This window comes from Sphaerodactylus townsendi, linkage group LG03 (assembly GCF_021028975.2).
Source record: "Sphaerodactylus townsendi isolate TG3544 linkage group LG03, MPM_Stown_v2.3, whole genome shotgun sequence".
In the NCBI taxonomy this organism is placed as follows: Eukaryota; Metazoa; Chordata; class Lepidosauria; order Squamata; family Sphaerodactylidae; genus Sphaerodactylus; species Sphaerodactylus townsendi.
In genome coordinates, this window is record NC_059427.1 from 121707460 (window position 1) to 121730762 (window position 23303).

General features: G+C 41.9%; 2 protein-coding genes across 2 annotated transcripts in view; one reads left to right on the plus strand and one right to left on the minus strand.

The window, feature by feature from the left end:
- The window catches only part of CDR2L (cerebellar degeneration related protein 2 like), a 41798-nt gene extending 34227 nt beyond the window's left edge, over positions 1-7571 (minus strand). Inside the window, exon 1 of the mRNA XM_048490600.1 lies at positions 6638-7571. Coding sequence (XP_048346557.1) covers positions 6638-6716 — 79 coding nt within the window. The 5' untranslated portion in view covers positions 6717-7571. The remainder of the gene's footprint in view (positions 1-6637) is intronic.
- A 4895-nt stretch (positions 7572-12466) lies between these two features.
- Positions 12467-23303, plus strand: part of HID1 (HID1 domain containing) — a 57281-nt gene continuing 46444 nt past the window's right edge. The window contains exon 1 of the mRNA XM_048490137.1: positions 12467-12742. Within this exon, the coding sequence (XP_048346094.1) occupies positions 12677-12742 (66 nt within the window). The 5' untranslated portion in view covers positions 12467-12676. The remainder of the gene's footprint in view (positions 12743-23303) is intronic.

Here is a 23303-nt window from a genome sequence, read left to right on the forward strand (position 1 = left end):
CAGGCCTGGACATGAAGGACTGTACTGCTGGAGTCTATCACACTGCAACCACAGGAAGATGCAAAAGTAAATTATTTGGACAGAGAATAATTTAGTAGACCATTTATAATAATAAAATTATTAGTAATGCAAAACTCAGCTAGTCTAATACCCATTCTATTGATTGGGCCATCTTTTGACACTGCTGGAGTCAACAGTTCCCCATTTCAGAAAGCAGATCCCTAGTATAGTGATTTCTTTCTGTCCCTCTTTGTTCATCACAAGAGTTCACCAGAAAAATATGATCTAGATGGGAGCAGCTAATAAATGTCACTGAGAGAGCACTCCAAAGTAGGTCTACTCACAAGCAAGGCCATTTTATTCATTGGTACTTACTCCCAGGAAACCATTGGTAAGATTCCAGTCTATGATATAGCATAAAGTAATACCGTATATACTTGTGTATAAGTCGACCCGAGTATAAGTCGAGGCACCTAGTTTTACCACAAAAAACTGGGAAAACTTATTGACTCATGTATAAGTCGAGGGTGGGAATACAGCCGCCAGTGGCACAGAGCAGGCTGCCGCCGCCGCTCCCCCTCTGCACCTTTTCTCTGGGGCAGAGGAGTTTCCTGCACAGAGCAGGGCGCCGCTGCCATTCCCCTCTGCCCCAGGGAGAAGGCAGCCACCTTTTCTCTGGGGCAGAGGAGTTCCCTGCACAGAGCAGGGCGCCATCACCATTCCCCCTCTGCCCCAGGGAGAAGGCAACTGCAGAGGGGGTTCCCTGCTCCGCGCCCCCCGCCCCCCACTGCCCCTGCACAGTTACAAACGGAGGAGACTTGAGAAGAGACCTGCTGCTTGTGTTCCCTTCCCAGGAAGTCGTTTAGACTTGGTGGGAACTACATTTCTCAGGGTCTCCTGGGAAATTGTAGTCCCCAGCCAGCAGGCCGTTTCAGCCTGAAAGGGGATACAGGCAAGGCCTCTTCTCAAGCCTGCTGCGTTTGTTAAAGTAAGTGCGGGGGTGGGGTGAATCACTGGCTCACGTATAAGTTGAGGGGGGCATTTTTCAATCTTAAAAAAGGGATGAAAAACTCGACATCCGCGAGTATATACGGTATATATGTTTATATATGCCATGAGGAACCCTTGACATCTTTGGTCCAGTCACTTACCTGTTAAGCTACCATATTTCACATGATTGTTGTGAGGTTAAAATGGCAGGCAGAAGGAAGTATACCACTGCAAGCACCTTAGAAAAGGGGCAGGATAAAAATGAAGTAAATGTAATCTAAATGCAATTTGCATATGTCTGGAATGGATATCATGAAAGCCCAGCTATAGCAGCTAAATGAGTTCTTTCTCCCCCCTGACTACAAACCATTCACCAAAGAGTAGAAAAGACTTGCCTGATCCTTAACAGTTTGGGTTTCATAATTCACTTTCTTGTGCTTTCATAGGAACATTCCTTGGGAAGCTGCTGCATGATGTCATTAGAGCCACATCACCACATCCAGCTGCCAGAGACAAGGCTCATTGTCTCTACTTTTCTCCACCTTCATTCACGCATTCCAGTGTCAGAGCTCCCTTAAAAGAACAGTACTTCTGACCCAAAATGCCTTTCCTCAGCAAATGTGAAAGGAGGATTCGGATTAAACTCAACACGTGGTGTTCAGTGGTGCTTGCTTCATCTGACTCCCATGGGTTGCTTTTTGTGCCGTTAAGAATATTAAACACAGCTTAGTAACATTATTTTAAGAGTGACACAGCAATGCCATCTTCAGCTGTTTGTCAAAAGAGAGAGAGAAAAAAATCTTAGGGCTAAAACCCAAATAAATTCACTCTTATGTTCCTCTCTCTTCTCCCTCACCCAAAATATTATAACTCAAAAGCACTTAATCAAGTTGATGGGCAACATATTCAGGATGACAAAAAGAAGTACTTTACTTGAATTTGAATTTGCCACCAGTGGAGTGAGCATGGCCACACGCATAAAATTAGCCAAATTCATGGAGGATAGGTCCATCAGTGGCTATCAATCATGATGACCAAAAAGAACCTCCACCAGTGCTAGGAAGGAGCTCCGAAGGAAGACCTCTATGCCCTGTTGTTGGCCTTCCAGAATAACTGGTTGGCTACTGAGTGAGACAGGTTGCTCGCCTACATGGATTACTGGTTTGAGCCAGCAGAGTTCTTCTAATATTCTTTTGCCAATGCTGAATTGTCTAAACTCAAATGGAAGAAACAAAAATGAGACCCAGTGTAGATTCAAATCATACCACAACCACTTAGATTACCAAAATCAAAATATAGTTCATAACTGTTAAACTGGGTAACATAGCTTTGTCAAATAAATAATCAAAGAGCTGGAATGAGCCAAACAGTCTAGTCTACCTCTCATCATAGGCTCTAAATTTCTCACAGATGAGCATAAAGAATTAAAAAATGCAGTGTACATCACCATCCAGCTTATGCTCAAGAGTCTAGGGTTGTGTTCTAAATTACTCCATTTTGAAATCAGAACACTCTTAACTCTCCAGTCAGAATGCACTCTTCAAATTTGCACCATTTCAATTTATTCCCGTTTCAACAACTTATTTTAAATGATACATACATCATAGAATGTTGAATTAAGTTCAAGTTTGGGAACAGCATGGGAAAATGCAAAGACATATGCAGAGCAGCCCTCTGGTTGCTGCAAGTTCTATGCCAGCTATATGAGTTTCAAAAGATACTGCCCCTCTAATTTTCTAGAAACCAAGAAGGACAGCAATTTGTTTTTCTTTAGAAACAGAACTTTAGAATTCTGCAGAGGCTACTGGAAATTAAGTTTAGTAATTATCTCTGATCAGGTAGATTTCCAGCGACTCTGTAGGAAAGATCAAGGCACATCACTTCTAAAGTGCATTTAGATTACAACCGAGTTTTATTAAATGGCCAACGAACAGTGGCAACAGCATAAGTGACAGTTCATGCAAATAGCAGGCAGAGAATATGTTAACTAGCTGGAGATTCCAAGAAAGAAAATAGTGGAGAGGATAGAGATATTTTTTTCTGCCTGTTCCAATATTCTAGAACTTGAAGGCATCTAAGGAATTTGATGGGTGGGAATACATCATGATACAGTCCAATCTCATCATGAAAGCTAAGCAGGGTTGATATTTGGAAGGGAGACCACCAAAGAACACTCCATGGCTAGGAAATGCCCAGATCCCAATTTTATTGTATGCAGATGATGCAATCCTTTTGTCAAGATCCAGAATTGGCTTAAAATGTCTCAACAAATGCAATGAGTAGTGTAGTAACAATTATCTGGTACTGAACTTTGCAAAATCCAAATTATAGTATTCTCAACTGTATACAGTCAGATGATTATTAAATGGTAAGCCCTGGATCAATTAAACATTTCAAATATTTGGGTCTTAACCTCCATTTCAAAGCAAATTGGACCACACACAAAAATCTAGTGATTGCTGGAAGTAAAAACAGCACCATGGCTATTATACATTTCTTTTACACCAAGGGCCATGAATTTATCCCAGCAGCCATCAAAGTTTTCAGTGCCAAGATGGCCCAGCAACTACTTTATGGCGTACCACTATGGAAAGGAGCTTGGAACCACTTGGATGAGTGGATTCAGTCTTGCTTCTTATACTAAGATACGAGGTGTCCCCCATTGTGTGCCATATGCTGCTTTGTGTTTGGAAGCTGGTCAACATCTTCTTGAAACCAGGCCATGGTTAATAATGTTCAAGTTCTGGGTATGTTTATGCTTCAGTTTGGAGGTTCCAAGTTTAATGTATGAAGCTCTGCCTCCAAAGATCTGAGGGGGGGGGGGGGGGCTTGCATAGAAGCCAAAATACTGATTCGAGGCTTTGGAAATGGTACCAGCCAATGAAATCATTCAGAGCTTGAAAAGGAAGTTGATTGACCAAGAGTACCAGAATCTAACCAGAGAAGCCAGTAAGTTCTGTTCCCTGCTCTTCTTTGGAATTTACCCCAACGTAGCTTGTATGGCAAAGTAGTTAATACAACTAACAGAGACCAATCAACTATTAGAGCCTTTACTCATGAAGGTGTAATGTACTCCCATCAGCTTTGTTGCAAGGCAGACAGTTGAAAATTCTTCATCATGCACAATGAATTGTGTAGAATCGCTCGAACATGTGCTTTTGTACTGCCCTCTCTGAGACAAGCAGATTAAATCTTTTGCAACAGTTTCTGGCAAAGAAAAGAAGTCTGTCAGACCAACAAAAAATCTTATACCTGCTGAATAAGGTCGCTAATATATCCAACAGCCAAATTTCCACGTCTTACCATCATAATGCATCTTCAAACATAGTGTAGGAGTTCTATAGCACTGCAGCCAATTCTCAACTCTGTTATAATATGTATGACTCCCCCCCCCCCTTGTCTGTCTTTATACTGATGCCAATAAAGGTTGTGTTGACTTTAATGCAATAAACTTTGATGGCCTACCAAAATCACCAGTAAAGTATCCAGGATAAACTAAGTCACTGAGATAGCTGGTTACTATAGATTATTTTGCCTTTACCTGCTTCAGCACGTTACCTGAAGCAGGATCACTGAAAAGATGCAAATGATGTCTTCCTGTCTGACCCTGCAGCCAAACACGGCCTTTCTATCGTGACCCCTGGGAGGTTGGTATTTTGATCCTCTTAGCAATACTTCTCATGCTAAACCTCCCCCTGCCCACTTCCAAACTCTGCAATGGTGTGTTCAACTTGCTGTGCTGACTGTTGCTCTCAGTGATGTCAAAACTGAGAGTTTTGTGCACAATACAAATGAACTGTAGTTGTAGTTATTAGACAGCAATGTTTCATTCCATGGGCTTCCAAGACTTTGCCATGTCTTCATTCTCAGTCAATCTGTTATGCTTACCATTTTCTTGCAAACTCTTCCTTAACACTGGTACCAGTTTATCAACCTAAGATGTCACTGTCATGTTTCTACAATGTTAAGTGCAAAATCATAATTTTTAATGTTTTGCTAATGTTGTTGGCATGCCTCTATCCTGAGCAATTATATGTTGGCTCAGTAAGTCCTTGTAAGTAAGGATTTGATAGCTTTTTGAATTGTCTTTACTCTATACCAGTATTTATTTTCGTACTATACAAACTCATTCCCCATCACACAATAAAGCAGACTATGTAAATGCTATCAGAGACAGAGTTTTATTTCAGGGACATGAAAAATCCCCCCCAGTGACCTCACTGTTAGAAATTATATTTACATTACTGATGCACAAGAAACCAGGGCCAAATTGTATGCTGTTCAGGATCAAATTAATCTGTCCATAATCTAAACTCTCTGTTTAGATTCCTCAGATTGCATCCCAAACTAGGAATTTAAACTCTTGTGGTCTGGAGAAAACAAGCTGCAGATATCTTAAATAGGTAAGAGCATAATCTGACCAAAGCTATGTACATTTATAGTCTCACTGATTTTAATGAGAAACATAAGCACATGCTTAACTCTCTCCCAATGAAATCGATGGGATCAGCTTTGGTTAGATTGCATTCTGTCCTTATTGATCATGCAAGGGTAGTAATAGCGATTACTGTATATACTGGCGTATAAGACTACTTTTGAACCCTGGGAAATCATCTGTAAAGTCTGGGGTCGTCTTATACGCCGGGTACTCTTATATGGCGAATATATCCCAAACTCTGGAAATTTTAACTGGAAAAATGGGGGGGGGGGTCGTCTTATACTCCCAGTCGTCTTATACGCCGGTATATACGGTATCTCCAGTTTCATCTAGTCTGCTCAAGGTTCTAATTTTGCAGCTCTAACATCTTGATGACAATATTTTTTCCATCAGATTTCATGAATCAAATTGTAAATGAAATGCTTTAATCTTAGATAATAATGTTTCTCTTATTTTCTGTTCTGACATTGAAGTTGTGAAAACTTTTATTTGAGACTAAGGATATGACCATCCATGTGAGTCTTTCTCAAAACTTGCTAATGCTGCACATAAATACAGATAGTGGTAGATTTCTCTTAATATAATTGATTCCTATTATGTACAGAAAGAATGGTTTGTGGAGCCCATATATGAAAATAACTTCCTTTGTGATACAGAATTTTGACCCAAAAGCATATTGTATACAAAAAAAGAGGAAAAATAAAATAATCATTCCACCTTGCAGAACAAATACTCAGAACATCACACAACACAAAACTGTAACTACTCATTAAAAATACCCAGGATGGATTAATTTTTCTTTTAAAATGTGATTCACGTTTGTTTGGGTTATATTTACAAATTTAACTTCACTCCCATTTTCATGTTAGCACAAGTAATTTCTTATTTTTTACAGTTGCCACTAACCACCTAATCTAAACTTTGAATAGCATTTGGGTTGGTTCTGAATCTGCCACCTGCCATAACAATTTTTAAGTCTAATACCATGATAATACTACTACAAAATCTTTATCCCATTAGAATAACCAATAACAAAAATTACAAAGGGATCTTAACTTGAAGTTACCCCATGACAAGTATGATGAATTATTAACTATAGCAATTTTAGATTGCGCCCCACCCCCTGCCAAAACAAGATGCTGCAGTGTTTCAGGTATTGCTGGGTCATTCCTGCCTGGGAATACGGTGCTGGTTTGTGTGCTTCCTTACCTTGTTCCAAATCCTGCTGATCATACCAAGGTTCCTCTTCCTCACTCTGAAACTCGTCCATCCTGTCAGCGCTCAGCATTAGCTCTCCCAATTCCGAATCAGCCAAAACACAGAAAGCACAGGGAAGGCCAGCTCTCAAAAGAAAGACTGCAGCAGAGAGAGGCAGAGTCCAGGGTGGAATTGACGGGGTGGGGGGATGGGGGAGGGTGAGCAGAAGGGTTATTCTTCCAGAGACCAAAGCTGGTGAAGGCAAGGATCAGTCGCCAGGCTTTACAGCCGAGGCCGACCAGAATGGGCCGATCAGACCTGAGGTTGGGACAATGGCTTTGCAGATGTTCTATTGTGATCAGTGCTGCTGCTGCTGCAGTGGTGCCAGGCTCCAAGCTGTCTCTCCCTCTCTGCCTTTGCATCACCTTCTCTCTCTCTCCATCTGCCTTTTGCAAAGGAGGGAGGGAGGGAGGGGAGCCGAAAGGCCAAGACGTGGCAAGCGACGCCTGCACCAATTTCCCCGGCCTTTTCTGGTCTTCCACGTCAAAACTCCTGACTTCTGGGAACGGGCGGTTAGACTGGTAGCCTTTGTTAGGGGTGGAAAATCGGAGCCTGAAGACTGCAGAGCCCTTATTTGTACCGAGTTCGCTGGGTGATGCACAAAAGGAAAAGCAGCATTCCAAGGCAGCCAGTTTCTATGTGTGCAGTTCGGTGGAGGCCTCTAGCATGGAGCTGATGCACGAAAAGCCATGCAAAAACCTTGGGTGCAAGGAAGGGAGGCGAAAGGAAGGCGGGCTCCCCCTGTTCATTTTTTTTACCCGCCGGTCCTTTTTATCAGAGGAAACCAAGATGCAAGCTGGGCGGATTCGAAGCTTGCATTCCTCAAGGTTCGAAGGAGGAGGGGCGGAGTCCCGCGCGGTGCCAGTCAGGACCGACCCCCCCCCCCCTCGCCCGGATAAAGGTGGGCGGGCTCTTCTTGACGCCAGTAGGCTGTTCAGATTGCAATTTGCGCGCGGGGGATGCGTGTGGTCGTACGACGTTGTGATGACAGCTTGGGGGGTCTTGTGCTGGGAAGGTTCTACTTCGCCATTGTTATTTGGCAAATCTTGGTTTGGTGCAATCCGAATCAAAATCAACTGGATCTAAGATTCTTGTTCACTGAAATAGATGGTTGGCACAAGACGAACGTATACTAGGTGGGCTGCTCGAACGAGAGACTCAAACTTCGGAGGATCCCACATCGGCCTCCCTCAGAGTTTATTTTGATGGCCCACGTTCATGGGAATTTAGCTTAGCACCCTTTGTTTCTATAAAATGAGTGTTATTGAACATATTCCAAAATAATATATTTTTCTTTCCTCCTGCTCCATTCAGAACCCCCCTGTGGTTTTGGGATTATGGGGAAAAGCTTCCCTGATTCATCTTGTTTTTTTTAAAAAAAATAAGCATTGTATGTGAGCTTACTTGTGCAAATTGTTATCTTGTCCTACATGCCCCATGTCCAAAGTACAATATTAGTTGTTTGCCCTGGTGCTGTGTCTGAACAAAATTTGCAGACAGATTCATCCCCAAGCAGAACATAAATCGACCAATAGTGATCATATTTTAAAATACATTTTTGGACATTGGGCTTGTGTGGTAGTATTGTAACCATATTTACACATTCGTCCTTGTTTCTAGTAATTTTTAAACCCCCAAAACATGTTTTTCATAAAGGTCTGAATGCTAATTTTGTTTCCTCATGAATAAATTCTGCAGACTCATAACCCACTCAGAGTGGACCACTGTTCTTATCACAGAAGTTGTGCAGTGGTGTTTTTTTCTGTGTAGGTTGCATGGAACCCAAAACAGCCATTATTATGCTAAATGAACTGAAGATAAATTTGGAAAACATATTAGATTAACTTTACCCCATTTAAGTTTGACAGCATGATGCTGGGCCTTTTGTTTTTCTTTCTTTTATAGTTGCCTGCTTGTACTCAGTTTTTTCTTCTTTCATTTGGGCAACAGAGCAGGTCAGCTGATTTACCGACAATTCTAAACATTAAACAGAAAGTGTTTTATTTATTTGTCTGTCTCCATAAAAATATGCCAAAGTTACTCACAGTAATATCAGATAAAACATAATAATACATCATAAAACTTGTGTGATAAACTCATGAGCAAAATCAATAATCAATATGATCAATAAAGCTGCAGAATAAAATAGCACAATTGGCACAATAAAACCATTTAGACAAAACATTTAATAGGCAACATAAAAAATTAACCATTTAAAAAGATACAAATAATAGTGGATGTGATCAAATAAAAATGCTTCCATCAGGCATCTAAGCTGAGAACTGGTAACAGCATTCGCTGATGTCATCAAGCTTCACTCAAGTGAGAAACTTGCTGAGACACCAGCAGCAAGGATTGTATATAGGGCCTCTGAAGGAGCTTCAACAGCCCAGAAACTATTGGTTGTTCACCGGAAGTGTTTGAGAATCCCAAAAGATTGTGCATAAGTCTGCAACCCAGCAAGGAGTCTCAGAGGGGGCTGGAAACTGTTGGACCAACTGGAAAGGGTCGGAGTACCCAGACAATTATTGGGACCCTCCGATGTGCTCCAAGATCAGCACAATCTTGCAAATTGGCTCCAGAGCGGGCATAAAAAGATGGAAACTTTACCAAGCTCATTGATTCTGAACAATGAAGATCATTGCTACTCTGTGGAACTCTATCTTTGGAATTGATGGGGAAAATACCTGTGGTTCTTGCATATTGTGGGAGAACAGGTGAATCTCTTCCAAATAATGTTTGTCATAGTGGGGTTAGATAGGATAACTCATTAATGCAGGGGAGAGTTTTTAGAAATTAGTAGTGAATTCTTACAAGGAGGATTATTCTAATGGGGATGGCTAAATCATTGTAGGTAAACATTTTCCTATGGGGGGATGGAATGAGTAGTGATCCAGGGGAGGTGGAAGATATAGGGGTGTGAGAAGGCAGATGAAGAGAAGGGGCTTGTGATATGGGAATTCTTGGACCCTTTCTAACCTTTGTTCAATTCCAAAAACCCTATGGTGGTGAGGCTAGGAATAATTACCCCTCTCCAACACTGATTCTATGTAATGCCAGATCCATCAATAATAATTCCAGAATGCTGCATGATTACTTTGCAGTGCACAGGGTAGTTCTGGCACAGACCTGGGTGCGGGAGGGTGAGATAGTTGTCCTAAAGGAGCTTGTCCCCCTTCCCCCAGATTTTTTGGTCCTTCATCAGTCTCAGACTAAGGGATTGAGGGGTGGGGGTAGTAGCTCTTTTCTAGGAGTCTTTTCTCCTATAGGGCAATACCCATCCCAGCAATCACCGATATTGATGGTGTTGGTCTGGTGGGGCACACTGTGGAAAGTGTGGCCATTCTGCTGGTGTACTGGCTGCCAACCGCACCAGCAGCTGCCCTGCTGAACCTGTTGGAGGTTGTGTTGGATTGGGTCCTGAAGTTCCATAGGCTGTTAGTGCTGAGTGACCAACACCTGTGTGGACTCAGCCTTCTCAACTCAGGATTGAGACCTAGTGTCATCCATGGCAACACTGGGACTCTCTCTGGTTAGAACAAGTCCTACTCATTAAGCAGGCATCACATTGGATGTGATTTTTGGGATGGGGTGAATGTGAATCTGATGTCTATAGAAAGAATGTCATGGTCAAACCATTTTGTCCTGGAGGCCAGGTTGGGGGTTCTAGCCTTCCACTCCCTTTCGACTTTTCTTTGTAGCTTCTAAAAAATGATCAAAAATATGTTGAGATTCTTTAAGAGAGCTCTTTAAGAGGAACAGAACCTTTTGCTCTAAAGTTGCTCAAGGAAATGTGGACCATTGGTTAAAACATTGCACAATCCATTTTAGCCTAAGTTGAGACTCATAAGAGCATGGTAAAAGGATATGTACCAAGGAGTTCACAGACTGAAGAGGGCAGGGACATATCCAGTCTGAAAAAGGGATCCTTAGCAAATGACCCAGCAAAACCTTTGAAAAAGGGCAAGTAAATATTGAGTGCATAAAGGTTCTACATAACTTTGAATGAGACAGAGAATCCAAATAGGAAGGAAGATTACCTTTAGACAGAGGGCCCAGGGAAAGGGGAGAACAGGTCCTCTGAGCATCAACATGAGTGCAACTCAAGCTTAGATCAATTTGGCAATATTTCAGCTTCAATAAAGTTCTTGTTTCTGATAATTAAACTGCAAGAAATTTTTTGTTGTAGATCAAACTGTTTACCTTGAACTCTGGGCAGAGAGACTGCTATCAGGATTCTCTGTTAGTGGGATGTTCAACACCTGCCTAATAGTTAGCTTCACTGGAGTTCTTTGCAGAATTGGGTCTTTTTTTTACCCTAAAATATTTTTTTACACATGAGGTTTAGATTGCAATTTGCTTACATCCACCTCTAAGTCACATTTTAAGTCTACAGCATACACTCTCATTGAAACCTCCTTCATTCACACATGGTATAATAATATATGAGAGCTTATGGATGTTTCAAAACATGTAAAAAGAGCAGGACTGAAAAATGAAGGTATTTAGCAGGACTGGACTGAGAAGCTAAAATGAGAAGCTGGACTGAGAAGCTAAAATGCCCCCCAAGCATGTCATGTTCTTGCAGTTTGATGGGTTCCACATTTGGAAAAGTTGAAGACTGCAATAGATAATAGAAATATTTAAGAAGCAGTGAGATAGAAAGGCGTAAGGAAAGAAGAAAACTGGGAACTGAGAACAGAAATCAAGAGGAGCATAGAAATAGAAGTAAGAAATGTTTAGTCCCACATATACAGGATCATATAATATTATGGATTTGTGGATCTAGAGTAACTGCCACAGTTAGTTCATTATGTGGATTAAAATGTCCTCCTATCCTATCACAACTTATTAAAAGTTAATTTTAATTATGATGTAAGAAGCATGTTAAAAAGCTCCCATTAAATGCATTTGAGGAGAGGATGCTGACAAGAATAGGAGGGAACATGAAACAGGTCTGACCCTGCTCTGATGTAGAATGAAGTAGCTGCTGCCTGTGACATATTTATTGCTAAATTTGTTGTGTTTTTTACAGTTTGTTGTGTTTTTTACAGCTGTATTTATCAAGTGTCCTCTGACCATACACTCATATATAAAACATAAAGAAGGGGAATTCTAAAACTGGTTTCTGGTGCACAAAGGAGATGATTGCATTGTAAATAAATGACTTCAATGGTGCGCACTCTTGCAGCATACTAGTCCTTTAGCAGACCACTGGGCATGCGCCACCTGGAGCAAGAGGAATGGGGGAAACCACTGAAATGTCATGGTCATGGATCAATCCTGCCCTTAGGAAGATGGACAAAATGATGACTTTTGGGGTAGAAGAAAAAACATAATTACAAGTGGAAGGCAAACATGTAAACAAGGAGGAAAAAATATGGACTAAGAAATATAGGGAAGAGAACAGAAGGAATTAAGTATCTTGGAATAACTGAGGAAGGCCCATTTCTGAGGCAGTAGCTGCAACAATATTCATCATCATCATCATCATCATAAAAAAAGAAGGCTGCCTGCATGACAGAGAGTGAGAAATAAAGCAGAGCTGGTGCTGTAGGAACTAGTCTGAGAAAGGCCTAGATGGAAGGACCGAGGGCGAGGGCGGCAAAGTGGATTGACGCGACAAGGATGTGGGCCTGGGTGGGGTTTGTAAGATCCTAGATGCGGTGGGGCAGGTCGCAGGAGGCGGGGGAAGGACGGCAGAGGGCTGGCGGCGGCGGCGGCTCTGACGAGGGAAGGCGGGCCCAGAGCCCGCGGCATCAGCTGTGAGGCTGCAGTTGACAGGGAGGCGGGGGAAGGCGGCAGGTGAGCGAGGCGGCGGCAGGGATGGAGCCCGCGGCGTCAGAGAGAGGCGAGGAGGAGGAGGAGGGCTATTAGCAGCGACGGACGTCAGGGGAGGAGGTGGCGGCACGGACTGGCCCGCCGCAGGGAGGGACCGCGGGCTAACCGCGAGGGGACAGCGCCGGACCCGGATCCAGGCGCCGCGGCAGGATGGGCAACGGCGACTCCAAGCTCAACTTCCGAAAGGCGGTGATCCAGCTCACCACCAAGACCCAGGTAGGGATGGGAGCGGTGCGGGGCCGACCTCGCCTCTCGCCCTGAGGGTTGGATGCAGGGAGGGACCCGAAAGCCTGAGGTCGTCGGCGCGAGATGCTCCCGGCTGCCTCTTCTGCCGATGAGGTGGTCTGCAAACGAGGAAGGGGAGGCGGAGGAGAGGGTCTCAGAGGAAGGCCTGTTGAGGCTGGGGCCTAGGCACAGCCGATGTATGTTTGTGCTGGCAGCTGTGAGAAGTATGAACTCATTAGGGTTTGGAGTCAGGTCTTGGTGTGGAGAGCTTCTCCCTTGCTTTTGTACTATTTTAGAATCCTAGCCTAGTACAGGTGCGGTGGGGTTGGAGGCCTTTGGTAGCTGGTTAATCCAGAGGAACTGGGTTACTCGGTCATTGGGGCTTTCTTGCAGGGGTACCTGCTGCAGGCAATGCTGAGGGGAAAGCTTTTTGCCTCCAGTCGTTCCCTGAAGGAACAATTTCCCCCTGATTATCAGCATATGATCTCCATAACTCACCTGATTCAACAATCATACAAATAAGGAGGTCTGTCTAGTTTGCATTGGGGTGTTGACTAGTACTGCTGAGTTACATTAGAACCGTGGCCCTCCAGATGTTATGGACTACAGTTCCCACTGATGGGAACTGTAGTCTATAACATCTGGTGGGCCGTGAGTTTGACACCTGTGGTTTAGGATATGAGTCTAATAAGCAGAACAGACCTAAGAAGGGGAATAGTGGGTCATGAAGCTGGGCTGCCTTAAATAGAATATCTGAGTGTGGGTTGGTAGAGAGGCTGTCAGTTGAATCCTGTGTTGAGTGGCACTGTGCATCTACATGAGAAAGTTGAAAGCGCATGTTTTCTTACCAGTGTGGTTGAGCTTGATGGAAGATCCTTAATCACATATGAAGCACAGGAAAATGGTGTAAGCCTCCCTTTTGGGGAGAAACGTGGGGTATAAATCAAGTAAATTTGTAATTTCAAAGAAAACCATGACCATCTCTTATTTCAAAACATTTTCCCTTTGCTTTGAAGTAAAAATACACTCATGTATAATTAGTTTTGGAGCCCATCTTTTTCTGGGATTGTTTTGGTGACGTGTATCTGTTATGATGAGGCTGTTACTGGATTACAACTCTGCTTAAAGTGGTTTCCTTTGTACGGTGACCATGCCTTTACACTTTCAGAGAAGCTTGTAAACCAACTTTCACATGGCAGGATATCTGTTTAATGGTGTGTTTCTATTGTTTTGCCAAGTGTTTAGTGTTATAGTTTTAGTGTTATGGTTGATAATTATTTCTTGAGGCTTGTCTATTTTGTATATTAGTGCATATTTTGCATATTAGTGCAAAAATTCTAAATACCTGGCAGTTTAACAGGCAAATAGCAAAGTAATCATATTCAGGAAAATGTAACAGCTGTTGCACTTTAGAAATATTGCACATGCTGAAGGCAGGTTGGGCTGCGTAAAGTGGTATTTATTGACAGAAGATTGGGAAGAGCTGTAGTATTGTAAGGCCTTTCATGTGTACTTGAAAAGGAAAAGCTGAGTTTGGAAGCTATGCCTTAAGCACACACTCTTTGTACGGTAGGAAGCACAGGGGTTCTTTCTCTGTAATCTGAACTGGGTGCTGTAGTCCTAAAGGATATTAATCTTTAGTCTTACTGGTCAAAAGACAACTGTTGATAAATTTTCAGAAATCAGGGGCTTAGAGACATATAGTATGGGAGTGAAAAGACAGAGTGTTGTTGGTATGTATCAGCACTGATTAAAATACTATGACATTCCTTTTGCTCAGGCATTCGCAGGTGAAAATGTCCAAGTAACATGCTCTCTTGAGCTGTTTTGACTTACTGATAAAGCTTTGAAATAAGAGATGGTCATGGTTTCCTTGGAAATTATAAATTTACTTGATTTATTTCCCATCTTTTTCTCCAAAAGGAACCCAGAACAGCTTACATCGTTTTCCTCTTCTCCAGGTTAGGAGGATTGTGTGACTAGCCTAGTATCACTCAGGAAGTTTCCATGGCAGTGGGAATTCAAACCTGGGTCTCCCTGAAACAAGTCTGATATTCAGACCACACTAACACATGAGAGCCAACAAAGAGTGCCTTTCAAAATAAAGGGCATTTGGCAGTTCTATGATATACAGAGATGAGTTAGTTTAGTATGATTTTTTGAATTTATGGGAATCATCTTGATAGTAACGACACCATGATTTTTTCATTCATGTTGGAAGCCATATCTTTCCTATGCTGTTTGAAAGCTTTTAAAAGATAAGGAAATCTTCAGGAAACTGGCTGGTAACTTCAGGAAACTGGCTGGATCCTAGACATACCACTGTACAATTGTCCTAACTGTACTTTTAAAAAATTCTCTTCCCTGTAATAAATTTTGAAACAAGCCACAAGAAACAGTGGGCAATCTTTCTGCTTCACTAGAGCAAGTCCTGTGTACCTAGCACAGTTATTCTAAAATCATGTTGTGAAGATTAGTTCATGCAATCTCTGTAGGAGAAGCCTTTCTACTATTATATTGACTGTAGCTAAGTTTTGTCATTGATGTGCTGCAAAGTGGTCAGGGTCCTCGCCTGAGGTGTAGGCTCATTACTGTAATATTTTTCTTTCATAGCTCCTGAGCTTATATGGGATAGGAACACATGGGTTGGTCATGGCACTGTGCTCAGAGAAATTATACTTGACCCCTTAATTTGGTGTGTGTATGTGGGAAGGGGGGGGGGAGTTGCTAGCAGTGAAGTAGATCTGCAGGGCCACCTATGTAAATGTACAGTGGAAAACCATTTTTTCTATAATAGCTTTTTCTGTTCTCTTTCTCCAGTCAGCTATAAAAGAGGGAATTTGAGCATTCCTCTTAAATGAATAGTTGATCATTATTTTTTAAAATGAAAAATTGTGAGAGAATTTGAGATTTGGATAAATATTTAGGAAGCAAGATAACAATTTAGGAAGCAAGAGAATAATTAATTTTATTTGGAAGACTTCAGTGGTTTTATTGAATATTAATGCATTTGATGATCTGTCCATACCTCAGTATGTACAGTGGATGTAAAATTAATATAGTTGTATTATGGACCCCCAAACAGGTGGCCCATTATCACCCATTGTTTCCAATGGGAGTCAATAGTGGCTTTCTTTGAGGGTCCATAACCTGGGCCCCCTGAACCAAACTGCATTAACCCTGGGGGGCATCATCAGGACAGTATTCAGAAGATACCTTGAAATTTTCATGCCAGGACCTTTAAAAATGCGCCCTCTGCAGGCACCCCAGGAATTCACCCATTGAAAGCAATTGAAAAAATTCAATGCAAACCACAGAATCTTGGGCAAATTTCTGGGCGTGCCTGAAGGGGGCACATTTTTAAAGGTACAGGCATGAAAATTTCAAGGTATCTTCTGAATACTGTCCTGATGATGTCTCCCAAGTTTGGTGCAGTTTGGTTCAGGGGGGCCCAGGTTATGGACCCTCAAAAATAGCCCCTATCTTCCATTGGCCTCCATTGGAAACAATGGGTGATCTGGGCCACCTGTTTGAGGGTCCATAACTTGGGCCCCCCTGAACCAAACTGCACTTAAATTGGGGGACATCATCAGGACAGTATGCAGAAGATACCCTGAAATTTTCATGCCGATACCTTTACAAATGCGTCCCTGCAAGCCAAAACGTGAAAAAACAGCAAAAAAATAAAAACGCATCCAAGAATCTCGGATGTCACCCCAAATTCGGGTGTATCCGAGCCTGGCAGGCTCGAATATGGGGGGATACGACCCCATACACCCGAACTGGACCTGTATCCAAACTGGGGCTGAATTTTTTCCCCATTTACCAACCCTAGTTAGGACCCTGGTACATAACGAGAGCAAAAGTGATTATCTGGGTTTTTAAAAAACATATTTTTATCCAATGTTTTTCCATCATATTAGGACTCAAGATAGCCTACATTTTGAAAAATGCAGTAAAACAATAGTAGAAAAAAGGCCCTCTACTCCTCTACTACTTCATATTTTCCAAACAGATATTTAAAATCAGGAAAATTGTGTTATTTGTGCATTGTTAAAAGGCTTCTCTTCCCCATGCTTTGTTGACTTCTAAAGTTCACTTGTTAAAAAGGGTACATTCCGTGTAGCTAGCTGAGTTTCTTGAAAGCCTCTTAAAATGTTGGTTGTGCTGTTAGGAAAAAGGAAACACCTATATTTACATACTTGGGAAAGTCACTACTTGCAGGTGCCATATGGGTGACTAGGTTTTCTTGTAAGTAACCAAGAAACATGCATTATGTCTGTTACATGTTCTGTATGAAACAAGCTACTCCATGCTTTACCTAATTATAAGAAAAGGGTAGACTTTTCATATCTGTCAGGGGTTGACATGTTGATGCTTGAAACTGTTTTTTTAGTGTTGTGTCAAAATAAGTCAGACCCTGTTTTAGTTAAAGTGATTGACAGGTGTGAGTAGTCACGTATGATAAAAAGAAGTGTCAGACATGTGGTTTTCATGTCTATGTAACCCACTGAATCCTAGTACTGTAAATGTATTATTTGTTAGAAGTTTAGTTGCAAATCTGAAGCCCTATGGAAGTTCCATTGAAACTTTCAATTTGTATAGATTTATGAGGATATGGAGTTTCTGTTGACAACTTGCACCTCTAATCCTTATGTTGGCAGTTGGGAAAAGTTACAAACCAAAGTTACAACATGTACCTTTTTGTAGCTTGCACAGATATATATCTGTGAAATTTTTTAGCTGAAATATGAAGTTATTTTTGACAACAGTACACTAGTTACTTGATCAGTTCTAAAGCATCTGAAATGTTCATAATGCCTGAAATTTCATAAATCATTTCATAAAAGAATGGCAGTTTACCCACTGTCTCAGGACTTGTTGCTATTACATGTATACAAGCCAGCATGATTTTATTATTAGCAGGTTTCAGTTTCAGTTGGCTTCTTGGTGTGGTATGTTATTCAGCATTGCACTGTGTATCAAAAGCATTTGGCCTGATTTAAATCCTTTAGTCTGAGAAAGAAGTATGGATTCCTCTTTCATCTGAACAACTGCCCTTTTCCTATGTTCTCATCCATTGTTGGGTAGGGAAACAAAGAACCCCTAAGTTTTGTTATGTGGAACCTAGGCAATACAGCAAAGAGTAACTGGCCTTTTTAGATGTGTACAGCAGAAGTAATCTGGGTGACTAGGTTCAAACTGGGATTTCTTGCTTGGCAACATTAAAAAGTTAGCAGGCTATTCTGTATATCTGTTTTATTGTTTATGTGCACCCTACCTCAAGAGCAGAAAAACCAGAAGTTTTACTCAGGGCCAAAAACGAGTAATCTGAATGCAAATGGTCTGAATTCTTCCTTCCTATGTATGTTGCTTTCCACTCCTGTCCTAAGAGGTCTAGGTAGATTACAAAGCATTTTTTCTTTTATTCCTGCCATAAACTTAGGCTAGGCTAAAAGATTATGCAAGTCCACTAACTATGCTCAACGGTTTGAACAGCGATGTAAACATCAGTCTCTCATACACAAACCCAATACTCTGTCTTCTGCCTTGTTTGATCTTTATTAAGCTAATGCTATCAGAATGATTAGGTGCCTTAATCCTCTGATGAAACAGGGCTCAATTGCCTTTTCCTGTTTTGAAGAGGAGCTCAGAGCAGCACTATTCTCTTGGGGTTTTTTGCAGCTGTATCCTGTTTCCTCAGGAATTTCACTGTTATTTCTCTGGAAACTACCAAGGTGACTGGAGTCCAGCGTGTGGCTTTTCCAGCCTTTCAATTGCAAATGAAACTGTTAACTGAAACACAGAACATATTCGGTGACAGAACTCAGAGTGGGATCTCTAAACCAGTTATTCCACTTGATATTCACATTCACTTTCTCTTGGTGTGAGTTAAAACCAGCAACATTCTTATTACTTCCCCATGCCACTAAAGTGAGATTTACAGCTTTTCTTCACAGCTGGTTTGTTTAAGCCACAGCAATGCTCTTTTTTAAAACCCCTTTCTCAGAAAGATTTGCTGAGGTATGTTTCCTGTAGTTCCTGATAGAATTTCACTCAAGTGTGGTCTGAGATCTTGTGATTGTAGCTGATGACTTTATATCTATGACCAAAATTGTGCTCCCTAACTAAACTGTCTGTGCTTAGATCGCGGACTTCTTACTTAAATATCAAGGTTAATCTCCACTGGTAGTATCCTTTTTTTGTTGTTGCATGAACATTAGAACTAATTTATAGGACAGTGTAGTAATTCTTTAACCACTGCAGTGGCTTGGACCAGAGAATGATACGAAACTGTTATTTTTAGGCCATTAAATCACATACTCTTTTAAAATGTGGTGGTGATAGAATGAAGCTTAGGGCCGTTTTAAGGACCACACAACTGAGAAAAGACTTTTTAGGAAGATGTTGAGAGGAGATGCTTCTCGAGCTTTGGTGTAAACTCATTGTGTTTATCTTTTGTGACTAAAGGCACAGTTCTCTACCTTCTTCCCCCTTTACTGCAGTAGTCTCAGGTTTTCTACTTAGAGTTTTGTGTTGACTGATATCTGAAGGGTGTGACTAGTTTGTTAGACTAGTTCAAGTCTATATACCTAAGACAGGATTTTGTTCAATAAAAATTCTATCCTGTCAACTATGTATTCAGTGTAATGTACTATCCAACCCATTTGGCATATTATTAGTAAGGTTTTCATTCTACCTACTTTCCCACCTTTCACGGATAATGTATTGGGTTTACTTCCAAATAAATCTATTTTGGGGACATACTATCCAATGAACACAGGAAGTTCCTTGCACTGAATCAGCTAATCAAGGTCAGCATTGTTTATTCAGACTATAAGCCACTCTCCAGAGTTTCTTGTGGGGGTCTTTCCCATCAACCATTGCCTGGTCCTTTTGAACTGAAGAGGCTGGATTGAACCTGGACTCTTCTGCTTGCAAAGCGGAGGCTCTTCCGCTGAGCCGCAACCCCTTGCCAGTGAACCATGCCTGATGAACTGTGTTGAAGAATCTGTCCTGCAAACCCCAGTAACCACTGCTTTTTGTTGAAGACCACATCTGTCAAGGAGAGGGCGTGGCTTAGTGTTAGAGCATTTGTTTTCATGCAGAAAGGCCAATGTTCAATCCTGGCATTGCCAGTTGAAAGGACCAGAGAGTAGGTGATGTAAAAAACTTCTGCCTGAACATGATGAGTTGCTGCCAGTCTGAGCAGACCAGGGGTCTGCAACTTGCAGCTCTCCAGATGTTCATGGACTACAAATCCCATAAACTCCTGCCAGCATGGCCAATTGGCCATGATGGCAGGGGCTGATGGAATTTGTAGTCCACAAACATCTGGAGAGCCGTAGGTTGCAGACCCCTGGAGTAGACAATACTGACCTTGATGGACCAGTATAAGGTAGTTTCATGTGTTCCTATATGTACACAAGTTATTTGGCCCAGGTGTGATGATGTTAGAAAGTGAGTTTTTTCCTTTTTCCCCTCAGCATCATAGTGCGTTCATGCGCATCCCAGAATTCCCCCAGCTTCTCTTTCTCTTTCCCAAACCTGCTTTGCTGTGAAGTGTTTGGCAATATTGCAGTAACACATGGCTGGTGGCAGAGGATGGGAAAGTTCGGTTTTTCTCTGGGCAGCGATTTTCCCTGTCTCCACAGCAGCAGTTTTTTATCCACTGCCAGAGGTCTGTTTTTTTAAACCACTAATTAAGTGCTGTTATGTCTCTAACAATTTATATATCAGGCTTTCTGAATTCACAGTACTAATTTTTAAAGTAAATCTTTAATCCTATTTGGTACAGAAATATAAGGAGAAGAATTTATCTGCAACAAAAGGGGCTAGGCTCTTATAAACATTCATTCAGATAACCTAAGACCCAGATTGTTATGTGGTTATAACAATATTCCATATCCAATTAAAAACAGATACAACAGAAAAGCCCTGGGCGGCAGCCACTGCTACACAACTGTGGCAGGGGAACTACTTGGAGCCTGTCACATGGAAGCTGTGCTGCTACTGCACTATATTGGCAGCTGCAGCATTAACAGGGAAACTATATAAGCTGTCCCGCTGTAGAAAACATCAAAGTAAGAGAGGTATCTGATTCAGAGGCGTAGCTCCAAGGGGACAGGGGTGCGCACTACACCAGGTGCGTGCCCCTGTGGGGGTGTTGTGAGGGAGTTCCAGGAGTGTGGGGGACGTTCCGGGGTGGAACGGGGCGTTCCGAGGTGGGATGGGGGAGCGGAGAACACACAGGTGAACCGGGCGCTTTCCCCCCTTGCTACGCCTCTGATCTGATTTGAAGACTGACTCACAAAGACCCATTTCCATGTATCATTTTCACTTTAAAAGACTGTTAGATGATTCTGAATGCCAGCATGAACACACTCTGGAGTTGCCATGGTGGCTATGCTTATGACCTCCCATAAGATCTGTTTGTCAGGAATTTCCTCATACATCTTTGCTGCCCTAATGCATTTGTCCAAAATGGCTCATTCACCCATCCCTTTCTTCAATTGGAGAAACTGAATGCAGACTTTCTGTATTACCCATTAGCTAAACATGCAGATATGTTCTATATTGACTACGCACTTACCTCCAGAAAGTTTAAAGGGGCTGTAAAGACAGTGATAGGAAGGTAGTTGGCCTCAGCCTATCACAGAAATGTAAAAGTACTACAAGAACAAACCTGCTCTACCAGTTTAGGCTTTGCTTACTTGTTCTATTTGTCTTTGGGTTTTAGTGACACATCACCTATTTCTGGTTAAGGAGGCATATTTTGCCATAGTCAAGTGTTAAATGGTCACAGTGAAGTTCTCCATGCCTTTTTCTATTTTAAAACTTTACTTAATAATGGTCTGCTGTAAAGCTGCAAAACTGTAACTCAGGAAATTGATTTCGTTTATTTAAACATTCATATCTCTTCTCTCCCCTCGCCTTTTCCAAACACAATTTAAAACACCCACTGGTTAGAGTAGCTGCTATTAGGCAAGAACTATTTGCTTTTTGAGTTTTTATGTCAATCATATACAGGAAGTCCAGATACGAATGCTTGTTTTGCATTCAGCAAATGCTTTCCTAAATGTATTCCTACAAAGAATAACCTTTTCTGTAGGGGTAAAATAAGCATACTCGTTGCAGTTTTTGTGGTTGTCTGAAACATAGCCTATTTGTGTGTGAGTCTGAATGAATGAGAGTTCTTGTAGAGAAAACTGGGCATTACCCTATCTGTGTACAATATCTGTAAATGGTTCATGCCTATTATAATGTCTAGTTAAAAAGATGAAAACACAAAATCAATCAGACCGATCAATTAACTTCTGTTGTTCAGCAAATAAGACTGTGCTCTCTTTCCACAGCTCCTTGTCCTTCCCCAGAGCCCATATTATCTGTCTTCTTGCTCCCCGCTTCTCTATGTTGCTTTCCTTCTGTCTTCTGTAACAATGGCTCCAAAGTACATTTCTATATTTCTTTGCAAACGTCTACTGCTAGCCTTGAACCTTCCAGACTGGGCTTTCCTTTCCTTTTCCTAGAACTTTTTTAGGCTGAAAAAAAAGGCCTGTTCACAGTACAGGCTAAAAATGGCCTGAGGAACTACAGTTCCCAGGAGACTTTGGGGCTCACAAGGTCTCCTGGGAAGTATAGTTCCCATCAGGCTGTTTTTAAGCCTGAACTGTGAATAGGCCTTCTTTTCAGCTTGAAAAAGTTCTAGGAAAAGGAAAGGAACTAAGGTAAGTGTGGGAAGGGGGAAGGGGGGGCACTGCAGGGGGCCATGGGGGGCAGAAAATATAGACTGTGCACCAGGCACAGTTTGGCCCAGCTATGCCTCTGGAGAGGAGAGACTAAATCTGTGAGGGATACAGGCTAGAAAGGTTTTAATTTGGCTTATTTGTTTGCATGCTGTTATAATGAAAGAGATCCAGATGCGGGCATGGAGATATATTTTCCACATTTAAAAATCAAAACAAGCTTTTGATCAGAGGTGTAGGGGCGAGGGGGTGCGCGATGCCCTGGGCGGATGCCCCTGCAGAGGTGTTCCAGGGGCAGAACGGAGCATTCCGGGAGCTTGGAGGGGTGCATGGCACGCGCCCAGACCGGGCGCACTTCCCTCTTGCTCCGTCCCTGCTTTTGATGAAGCCATTTCAGTAGGCATTGACTGCAATTATAGGATGATGATCAAATCAATACATTTTTCCTCAGGGAAAGGTCAGGTTTAACAAAGTTTTACAGAATTTGTAAAGAAACACTTGTATCGAGGGATTTTGATGAGGTGTCACAATGACAGGATTAAATGAATCTTTTGAAGTGTATCTTATTGAGTTAAATGCATTGTTATGAAATTGTAGTCTATTGTTAGTGCTATGAAGCACACTTTGCTACTTACCATAGTCACATTATAAACCAGACTTAGATAAATAGCTGCACTTAGTATGGGGAGATCTGACACACTGGACCTCATGCACCTAACAAACTGATTACCATATGCAAACTGGTTGTTTTTTACGCTTGCCAAAAGTGTCTCCTCAAGGCAAAAAAGGGTCTATTGCCAAATAAA